Consider the following 9,889-nt stretch of genomic DNA (forward strand, 5'->3'; position numbering starts at 1 on the left):
CAAAATAATATTCTTGAAATTTCATTATCGTTTCTGTTTCTTATTAGTGGGTGTTTATAGGAAAAGAATTTGAAAACTTGTATCCTTGTTGTAAATAATAAACATAAAAGTGATAGTAATGTTATATTCTTTATTTATGTCTTTACATGTTAGACCTTAAGTGCCTTTATTGTATTATGATATGAAAGAACTTTTTTATATATTCGAACTAAGAAAGCTAAATAGCTGCTCACTATCATACTGCCCAGTATCTATGTAAAAATACAATGTGATCTTTTTCTATTAAACCCTATAAATAATAAATGTTTTATAATAGTAAAATAAATATTTCATTTTAAAACACTTCCTATTCCTTGTATCATAAAAGCTATACTTTTGCATCATTTTTTCATGATAAATGTTTTTTTTTATTTGTTTCAAAATTAAGAAATTGTATTTCCTAATACCAATAATAATAATAAACCAAAGAGTCGTGACTACGATAGTACGGACTTCAAGTAAGGACTTTAAGTCCCTACAAAATACTATTTGAAATTCATACGTGAAGATGATTATTGTGATAGCTATCTAAATAAAACAGTAATCGTTATAGTTTTGGAAAGTCATATAGATAATTTTGTCTCCAAATGACCTTCATTGACCTTGAATCGTAAGTCTTGTTCTTCTTAAAGCTGCTATTAAATGGTATTAAAGAAATCAGTTTCATTCATAGTACAAACGTTAAAACGTATAACACATATTCTTCAACTAATGGTAAAAAGAAATTAAAATAATTTTGATCTTGTGTAATTTCTTTAATTAGAGAGGAATAGCTTAATCAGAAGTGACACCAAACGTCTACATAAGCAATTAATCGTGTGGAAGATACTTTCCTCTTTAACGGAACGATTCATCTCAACAGATTATCGTTGGGAACGTTGTGAACTGTTTTTTAAGCATCTCAATGTACATATTTATCTAGAAAAGTACAGATAGACAGTTCTTGGCTTAATTGCTCCAAATCAAATATGGCGCAAATGATGATACCTAGGATAGCGCTTTTATCCATTAGAAACAGTAATCGTGTAATAACGCGAATTTCTGTGCCCATAAAATATCAACGAACATGTTTTCATACGAGTTGGATTCTCGATGGTATGCAGTTTACTCAGAAATAATTTATTAACACACTTATTTGTGACTGATTTGAGGTTAACGTGCAATCATTTATTTCAAATAATTTTTAATTGATATAAAATTAATTTGAATGTAAATCTTAATATCGAAAATATTATAAACACTGTTACTATTATATTTTATTAATTTTTAATATGTAGTATAGCTATAATTTAATAGTTAGTATAACTATTCAAATTGATTATGCAATCAAATCTACTAATCTAAAACTATGTGGTATTAGCAGTGTGTAATAGAATAGTTTGCAGCACAAAATGTTTTCATTTATTTTTAGTAAAAGGGAAAGAGGTTTTAATGCCTTCCTTATCACCTACTATGGAAATGGGAACCATTGTCAAGTGGCTCAAAAAGGAAGGTGACAAAATTGAACCTGGTGATGCAATTGCTGATATTCAAACTGACAAAGCTGTTGTCACGATGGAAGTTGATGATGAGGCTGTTCTTGCAAAAATAATTGTAAGGTTTGAAAGATGTTATAAACAAACACATTGGTTGTAATGTAGCATATTCTTTCAGTAGAATTAATGTATATAGTATGCTCAAAGTATTTCTAGATTTGCTATTAAATTTGAATAAAAAATCTAAATTTAAAAATATAATGTATTATTTAATCAGGTATCAGAAGGAACCAAAGATATCAAAGTGGGAACATTGATAGCCCTTACTGTTGAATCAGATGAAGATTGGAAGGCTGTTGAGATGCCAGATTCTGTTTCTGCTGCACCTGCAGCTTCTCCATCTACACCAGCTAGTGCACCCCCTGCAAGTGTTTCAGCTGAACCACCTCCTGGCCAGTAAGTTATTGTGTATTTAAAGCACTATATTTCATTTGGAAGATAAGTAATATATTGATTAAGTAAATTTGTAAATTTTTTAAGGAGTAATGTTAGTATGCCAGCTTTGTCTCCAACAATGACTACAGGCACAATAGTAAAATGGCTTAAAAAGGAAGGAGAAGAAATACAACCAGGAGATGCACTAGCAGAAATACAAACGGATAAAGCCGTTATGACGTTCGAATTTGAAGAAGAAGCTGTATTTGCAAAGATCCTGGTACATAATTTTCAGTAACCATTGGACTGCATTCATTAATGTCTTAACTAAAAATATTTACTTAATAGGTTCCTGAAGGAAGTCAAGTTGAAGTGGGAGAACTAATAGCTATCACAGTGGAAAAGGGAATGGATTGGAAGAATGTGGTTGTTCCAACTACTACAAAACCAGTTGCTGCTGCATCTACTCCTGCTGCACCTGCTGCACCTACTGCGGCTGCACCTGATAAAAAACCTCCACCAAGTGGACAGTATGCAAAGAAAATATTACTTTTGTAATTACAACTTCAATTGTTTATAAAAAATACGTAAATCTTTTTGATAGAGTATACGGTTTAGCAGTAAAACGATTGCTGGAGGAATACGGCCTAAGTTCAGGTTCCATCAAAGGTACGGGAAGACCTAATCGATTACTAAAGAGCGACGTGTTAGCTTACATTCAAGCACAAAATCTACAAAAAGTTGATCTAACAGCGGGTGTGTAACAGCTGCGTTACTAACATTAATGATCGGTATTTTGTATTATTTATTAATGTTTTTTATTTATCGATGCAGCATCACCGCCAAAAGTCGGAAAAGGTGACGGGGAACGTGCCGCTACACCTTCGAAAGCTCATACACCCACTGGTCGTCCTTCCGCCTATGAAGATATTCCAGTTTCAAATATACGTGGTGTCATTGCTAAAAGACTCGGAGAATCGAAGGTAATTAGAAACTGCTTTACATAGCTACACGTAACAGAAATTTATACGAATGTACACGCGGCAATTATACATTTTTTGTGTGCATAATAACTTTTTCAGAGTACTATACCACATTCTTACGCTTACATCGATATTAAAATAGACAAAGTAAATGAAATTCGTAGCGAACTCAAGATTGATAATATTAACGTTTCGATAAATGACTTTATCACGAAGGCGACCGCGCATGCATTAGTTGAATGCCCGGCGATCAATACATTGTATCAAAAGGGTCAGGTCAGTATGAAAATTAACACGAGATAAATTGATGGAAGTATTATAACTTCTACACATTTTACAACAGATACTACGTATGTCAAAAGTCGACATTTCTGTAGCAGTTGCTACAGAGAATGGTCTTTTTACACCAATTGTTTTCGACAGTACAGCTAAGAGTTTAACAGATATTTCAAAAAATATTAGAGAATTAGCTGAAAAAGCTAAAAGCGGTAGGCTACAACCAGATGAATTTCAAGGAGGAACATTTACGTAAGCAGACGAGTCTATATAATATGCGAATATATGAAATTCTAAATAGTACTTTACATATCATTTTCTATGTATTTTAGAATATCCAATCTAGGAATGTTCGGTATCAAACAATTTAGTGCTATTATAAATCCTCCTCAGACAGCGATACTCGCTGTTGGCGGTGGCCAAAAAGAACTAGGTGAATATATAAAAAAAGCATAGTTTACTGTAAAGATATAGAAAACATTACTTGGTTGTTTTATAGATGCTGCTCTACAAAATGTAACAAAAATGTCAACAACGTTATCATACGATAGACGGGCAATTACAGAAGACGAAGCTGCCGAATTTTTGGCTGTTTTGAAAGCTATGTTGGAAAATCCAACTTTCCTTGTTGCTGGTAGATTACGGGCTCTTAGGTATGCACAAGATTGACCTTTGATTATATTTTAATTCTGAGAGGTTTATTGAAAAGAGGCCTACTTTACAAAATTTTTAGTTTTTCTCCCCATACTAATTCGTACAATATACCGAGGGTCCTGTAACTGGTGATTCAAATAACAATATCGTAATTTTATATGAGAAAATTAATGGAAAATATAAAATAAAATTGTATCGTATGACGTTTTGTTTTTGAAAAAATTAATTTTTCTCATTATTTTTATATATATTATATTTCGTTGATTTTGCTTTTGATTAATTAAAATCAGTTGATATGTATTAGGCAAGTTATATTCAACCATGAACGTGCCTAATAAAAATTTTATTGTATATTTTCGATTTATTTTTTAATGTAAGATGACCATATTGTCGTTTGTGACATCAGTTACCGGACACTATAAATTCGGAAAACTTACGATTTTTAAAACAAGATAAATTTTTAAGCCATTTTTCACATAAACAAATCAGTCAAAACTAGAAGCACCGTTCAAAGCTTCAAATATTATATGTAAAACTCGACCACAAAAGCTGATAAACGATGAAAAATATTTTGTAATATTAGATCTCAGCTAACGGAATAGTTTGGTTACTGGTTTAAATACTATCATTAAAAAAGTACAATGTAGCAAAAAATTAAATGGAAATGTTAAAAAACACTCTTAGATTTTAAAATTAGAAACGAAACTGTTATCAATACAATGTATAAATTCGAAATTTGTACATATCATTAAAATGATTTAAAGTTATTATTTTTTTGTATATTGTTTAATGTGTTTTACGTTTTCATTAAATTATTCAAATAGACATACATTTTACTGGCCTTGTCTATGTATACTGAGCATACACCAAAGACTTGTACCAGTATAGTGCATAGAATACATAAAGGTTGCTAATTAATGCAAATTAAAAAGCATTGTCAAATCGGCCATTGTAAATGAAAATTAATGAATAGCTTAATTGTTATGATCGCAATTGATTAAACAAATTGCGAATGTAATGTGTTCAATAGATACAATTTACGTTTTTGTAAGTAGGAAATTCATATCAAATTCAAATGTGTCCTATATATATATTTATTTTGATGAAATAGTTACTACACTGTACTTATTTTTGTAATACAATAAATAAAACGTGTACACAATTTATGCGTTTTGCGCGGAGAAACAAGTGCCAAATTTAAAAATTTTCTCTCCATTATTGTATTACATAAAATTTGTATAAATATGGACATGATGTAAATACCAGTACTGTTAATTTTATTTATTAGAAATATTTATATGTGATTAAAAACCACTGTGTGAGTTCAAGAAATTTGTGGGAATAGTGAAATGTACAAGAAGATCATAAATTTATCTTGTAAATAAAGTATTTATTGTTTAAAATGACGCGTGATGTTTTTTTCTATACATATTCAGAAGTTACACATAACAAATTGTAACCATTTTATACAATCTTGGAAATATTCTTAATGGTAATTGTTTTGTGTAATTACTGTTCATTGAAAAATTATTATTATATTCGTCACTCTTACATTTCATTATCACTGAAAACAGTATTTGTAAGGCTGTTGTCACAGGATCATATGCATTAATTTGAGAAGGCACAAATGTTATGGCTGTCTAAATATAATGAAATTTACATCAAAACTTTGAATTCAATTTAACATAAATATAATTAAACATGAAACGTATTTTATGTTTGATGGTTAATTAATCGAATAATTATTTTATATTTGGAAATTAAAACAAATTACAATTGAATCAACCATGCAATATTTTATGACGTGAAAGTTAATGATATTAATATGATAATAATATAAATGATCGAATATAGTAATATAATCTAATAGGATTTTAACTTTCCTTATCACAGTTGTGATTTTGATGGTTATTACTGTTCAGGCTTTAACTGATTATGGAGAACAGTTAATTGCAGTATAAATTCGGCTATTTTATATAAAAAGTACTGTAAATACAAAGTTATACACATAATTTAGCATATAGTACTTGCTAAAATTTGTTATTTGATTTGAGCAGTATTAAGTTCTAAAATACAAATACAAAATTTCTCAAAAAGTTGTGCTTTATAATACTTGATAAAATCATATAAAACTAGCTGTATCTCTTAAAACCTTTAAAAAATGCATTCTGTAATATGCAGTATGTTACATTATTTATAATACTTGGTCATTAATACATATAGTTATAATGTTGAACTGCAAGGTTCAACTTTTAATCTTCTCTGTTTGAATTCTATAATATGTTAATCAAGTATTAAATAATACATTCTAAAATACTCATTTTATATGTAAACTGTTTGATTTGAAATGTATATGGCTTGATAATTTTATTCATTACATTATAAAATCCTATGAAAAAAGCAATTTGGAAAACATAAACCCTACATGTAGAAAAAAAATACATGTGTATAATTGAAATGTTGATTTGGTAACATTATTAGCTTAATTTGTACTATAACTAAATTGGAATTATTATTTCTCAGTGTTTCAATGACTGTCAAATGTAAAGTTACACAAGATCCCTGATAGATGTCACGTGCACATACCATGCACTTTCAGTTCTTGGACAAGCTAAGTACAATAATTACAATAAAAGTGTTATACAAATCATATTTTGTCATATAATAAATGAAAATATATCTTAATTTATAATAGGACATCAAATGTATGTTTAGCACAATGATTATGGCAAAATTGTAATCTAATTACATTTACTATTACTTCTGTAAAGTAATTGCATTATATTGTAAATACACAATAATTATGTATTTCACTGAATTACAGTCACACAATATTTACAGTATAATGATAATGTAATTATAATGCAATTACTTTATAGAAATATTTGTGACAAATGTAATTAGATTATATTCTGCCCAAGACTGGATTATGGCATATTATTTTTGCCTCTACTGTTTATTCTGGAATTGATAGAACTTTGTAAATTGCACTTTTCTTAGTATATATATTATATATATTAAAAAAAAAAAATAAAAACAAAAAGCACACACAGAGCTTATATGATATTACACATAAAACGATACACGTTATTGCACATAAAACGATTATTAATAATTTATATTAATGATAATTTTTTCATTGACTCAAACAGAAACTAACCTATCGCGTTCACTTTAATAACCATGTATTCGTTATATCCGATAAATTAACGGTTAAAATGAATATTAAAATTGCTTTGCAGTAATTCCTTTGTTTCTACTATTCCTACTATAAATTTGGTAGAACACTGATATTATTGTAGGTAGTTGCATATAAAATATGTAAAACTGCAGTACTACATACAATTATATTCCTCAAACATTAGAATTATTTTTTGTTGCATAAATTCTATCAATGTAGTATCACACACATTTGATTAATCAAATGCATAATAAAATAAAAACAAATATCTGACTTTTACTTTAGGAAATTACCTAGTAAAATGCTTTATGAAGAATTATCTGTGCTGCTCGAATTAATGGTGTAAGAGTTGTTAAATCTGCACAGTTCTCTAGGAATGGATGAGATAACAATTCTTCAGCTGTTGCTCTTTCATCAACTTCAACAGCCAAACATCTTTCTAAGAAGTTTTGAAATGTTGGACTTAATGTATCCCATCTGGGAATAGAAGGTTTACCAATAGCAGCAATTAAATATAAGGCTCTTAAAGGTGTTTCTTTCATATAAGGTGGTTCACCTTCTATCATTTCAATAGCCATAATACCTAAAGACCAAATGTCCACCTTCTTGCCATATTGTTTTCTTGTCACTACTTCTGGTGCCATCCAATAAGGAGTACCAACCATAGTTTGTCGTTTCTCATCACCATCTATATTAGCACAAAAACCAAAGTCTGTAACTTTCACAGCACCATTCATACCAAGTAGCACATTATCTGATTTAATATCTCTATGAATAATTCCTCTTGAATGTAGAAAATTAATTGCCTTTAAAACCTCTCTGCAAACTGCTGCTATCTGAGTTTCTTTCATTACAGTTTCTGTAACAACATCCGTAAGTGGTCCACCTTCTAACAATTCCATAATTACCCACAGATGCTCATTTACAAGATATGCATCCAAAAAGTTGACAAGATTTGGATGTTGAAACTCTTGGAGAACCTTAATTTCAGTCAATATCAGTTCCTTTTTAGGTTGCTTTGATAAATCTATATCTTTTATAGCAACTCTGTGATTAGTCTGTGAATCAGTGGCTATAAATACAGTACCTGAAGCACCGGCTCCAACTTCCTTAGTCTTTTCAAAACGTTGATTAGGATCTCCATTATGACAAATAGCCCGAAGTTCTTCAAAAATCTCTTCATCCGTGAGTTTCATCACTGTGGAGTCCACCTTCTTTCGAAGAACAGGACTTTCCTCTGTTCTGTTTGGAGCATTTTCATCTTCTGGAAACTGCTCATCTTCAATGTGATATGTATTTAAATCTTCAAGGATCTCTGTAAGAGTCTTCTCTACTCTATCGTGGAATATTTCTGGCGTAATTTTTGGGGTCTTGTAAACAATTGCTTTAGGTGGAAGCTCGGGTAACCTCTGTACTTGACTATCCGTAGAACCGACAGAGGTTGAACCGTCCGAATCTCTGGACTGACATTTCTTTGACAGGATTTTATCAATTTCTTGCGACTCTTCCTCGATCAAATCCTCCGTGACGAAAGGCTTGAACACCTTCTCCTCTGGTTTTCGTTTGATCGAATAATTATAGAATTTAATGGCCTGTAAGGCGGCTGCAGGATGCTCGTCCTGCTCTGATTTCGATATCTGAGTGTTGAGCAGGCGAATCCAAGATTCGGGGAGACCTTCCAATTGTCCGGTTTCAGCATTTTTACTCACATGGAATTGATGAGAAACGTTGGTGGGTAAACCAATTTCGGCGGCAACCGTGTCGTTGATTGGGCCAGTTTTTTTCCTCGAGAACAACTTCGTTATGTTGAGACTCATTTTAGCGCGTAGCCTCGCGCTCTTGTTGCGTTTCCGTTTACGATATATCGTAATTTTTTTTATCAAGAAGGACGAAAATGGAGGAAGGGGAAAAGCACGGTCCCTTTTTAAACCATAACTCTCATCGTAACGTGACTCGTCTGACTGTCTATCACGGCAGGACATCGAACGCAACTGTAGGCGTGTTACTTTACGTCACCGTATTCAATAGGTGGCGGCACATTTTGAAAATGTGTAGCGCAAGCGTAGCCACTGATTCAAATACCGATACAAATTTGTCAAAATTGTATTTTATAAAACTATATTTTATATTGAAAATAAAGATTGGAATTTTCTTGGGCGAAAGATAAATTCCATCTAAAACGATTACCTGTAATGTGATTGTAAGCATAAAAGTGATTCTCATTTTTTAAACGATCAACTAATTTTGCACGATCACATAAAAATCATGTGTATAAAATTCGTTTGAGAAACATTTCCTAATACGTCGTAATAGGTAAAAAATCGCCCGAAGTATAAACAAGTTTCAAATCGCATACGCACGCTTGCATCACATACATTGCATAATAATAATTAACGACATTTAAGATAAGTTTATTGAAAAAATGTAATCTGAAGAAGACGCGGATAAAATGTTACAGAAATTATAGCAGATGTAACTACATTACAAGAGTTTGCATTTTAATATTTCAAATTCTAATTTAACGTTCCAAATGATGACTCTGATCAACAATGCATGTTCGTAAGCGGTTTAATGCGGATTGTTTTATTCTTTCTTTTAATTCGTTATAAAAATTTACATGAACTTTTCAAGTACGAACTCATGTCCTTGTCTTGTCATAGAGTAGTGCAAAAATATTATGGCAAATATGCTGTGTGTACGACACCGTGGAATGTTATTTGTTTACATATCATGTGGTATCGAAGGGCATGCCATTAGATTACAGTATAACAAATGTAGAATCATACGTGTTAAAAGCACCAGCACACTATGTCCCCCATGTAATCAAATAACATTTGCTTGAAAAT

At 30.8% G+C, this 9,889-nt stretch overlaps 3 protein-coding genes across 4 annotated transcripts in view; 2 read left to right on the plus strand and 1 right to left on the minus strand.

Moving 5' to 3' along the window:
* The window catches only part of LOC143340963 (uncharacterized), a 6,996-nt gene extending 6,877 nt beyond the window's left edge, over positions 1-119 (plus strand). Inside the window, exon 7 of the mRNA XM_076763432.1 lies at positions 1-119. This exon is cut by the window's left edge and continues 3,365 nt beyond it. The gene's annotated coding sequence lies outside the window, so the exon portion shown is untranslated.
* A 589-nt stretch (positions 120-708) lies between these two features.
* On the plus strand, positions 709-5,268 carry LOC143351886 (dihydrolipoyllysine-residue acetyltransferase component of pyruvate dehydrogenase complex). Of its 2 annotated transcripts, none has more exons than XM_076783950.1 (11): positions 709-1,134; positions 1,451-1,632; positions 1,792-1,970; positions 2,055-2,229; positions 2,298-2,479; positions 2,554-2,618; positions 2,784-2,932; positions 3,032-3,208; positions 3,276-3,460; positions 3,541-3,641; positions 3,708-5,268. In XM_076783950.1, exons 1-11 carry the CDS (start codon positions 1,008-1,010, stop codon positions 3,875-3,877), a joined length of 1,692 nt encoding a protein of 563 aa, XP_076640065.1. In that variant the 5' UTR covers positions 709-1,007; the 3' UTR covers positions 3,878-5,268. The 2 variants fall into 2 exon arrangements, with proteins under 2 accessions (XP_076640065.1, XP_076640056.1); XM_076783941.1 differs by having other exon boundaries at positions 712-1,134; positions 2,554-2,705.
* Positions 5,232-9,021, minus strand: Pak3 (p21 (RAC1) activated kinase 3). Its single transcript, XM_076783962.1, has one exon. The coding sequence runs from the start codon at positions 8,858-8,860 to the stop codon at positions 7,337-7,339; it is 1,524 nt and encodes a 507-aa protein (XP_076640077.1). The 5' UTR covers positions 8,861-9,021; the 3' UTR covers positions 5,232-7,336.
* Between the last annotated feature and the right edge of the window lie 868 nt (positions 9,022-9,889).

This window comes from Colletes latitarsis, chromosome 1, assembly GCF_051014445.1.
Source record: "Colletes latitarsis isolate SP2378_abdomen chromosome 1, iyColLati1, whole genome shotgun sequence".
Classification (NCBI taxonomy): Eukaryota; Metazoa; Arthropoda; class Insecta; order Hymenoptera; family Colletidae; genus Colletes; species Colletes latitarsis.

Coding starts and splice junctions, on each gene's coding strand:
- LOC143351886 (XM_076783941.1), top strand. CDS start 1,008: ATGGCGCAAATGATGATACCTAGGATAGCGCTTTTATCCATTAGAAAC. Junction 1,633..1,791: donor CTGTTCTTGCAAAAATAATT/GTAAGGTTTGAA, acceptor TTATTTAATCAG/GTATCAGAAGGAACCAAAGA. Junction 2,480..2,553: donor AAACCTCCACCAAGTGGACA/GTATGCAAAGAA, acceptor TCTTTTTGATAG/AGTATACGGTTTAGCAGTAA.
- Pak3 (XM_076783962.1), bottom strand. CDS start 8,860: ATGAGTCTCAACATAACGAAGTTGTTCTCGAGGAAAAAAACTGGCCCA.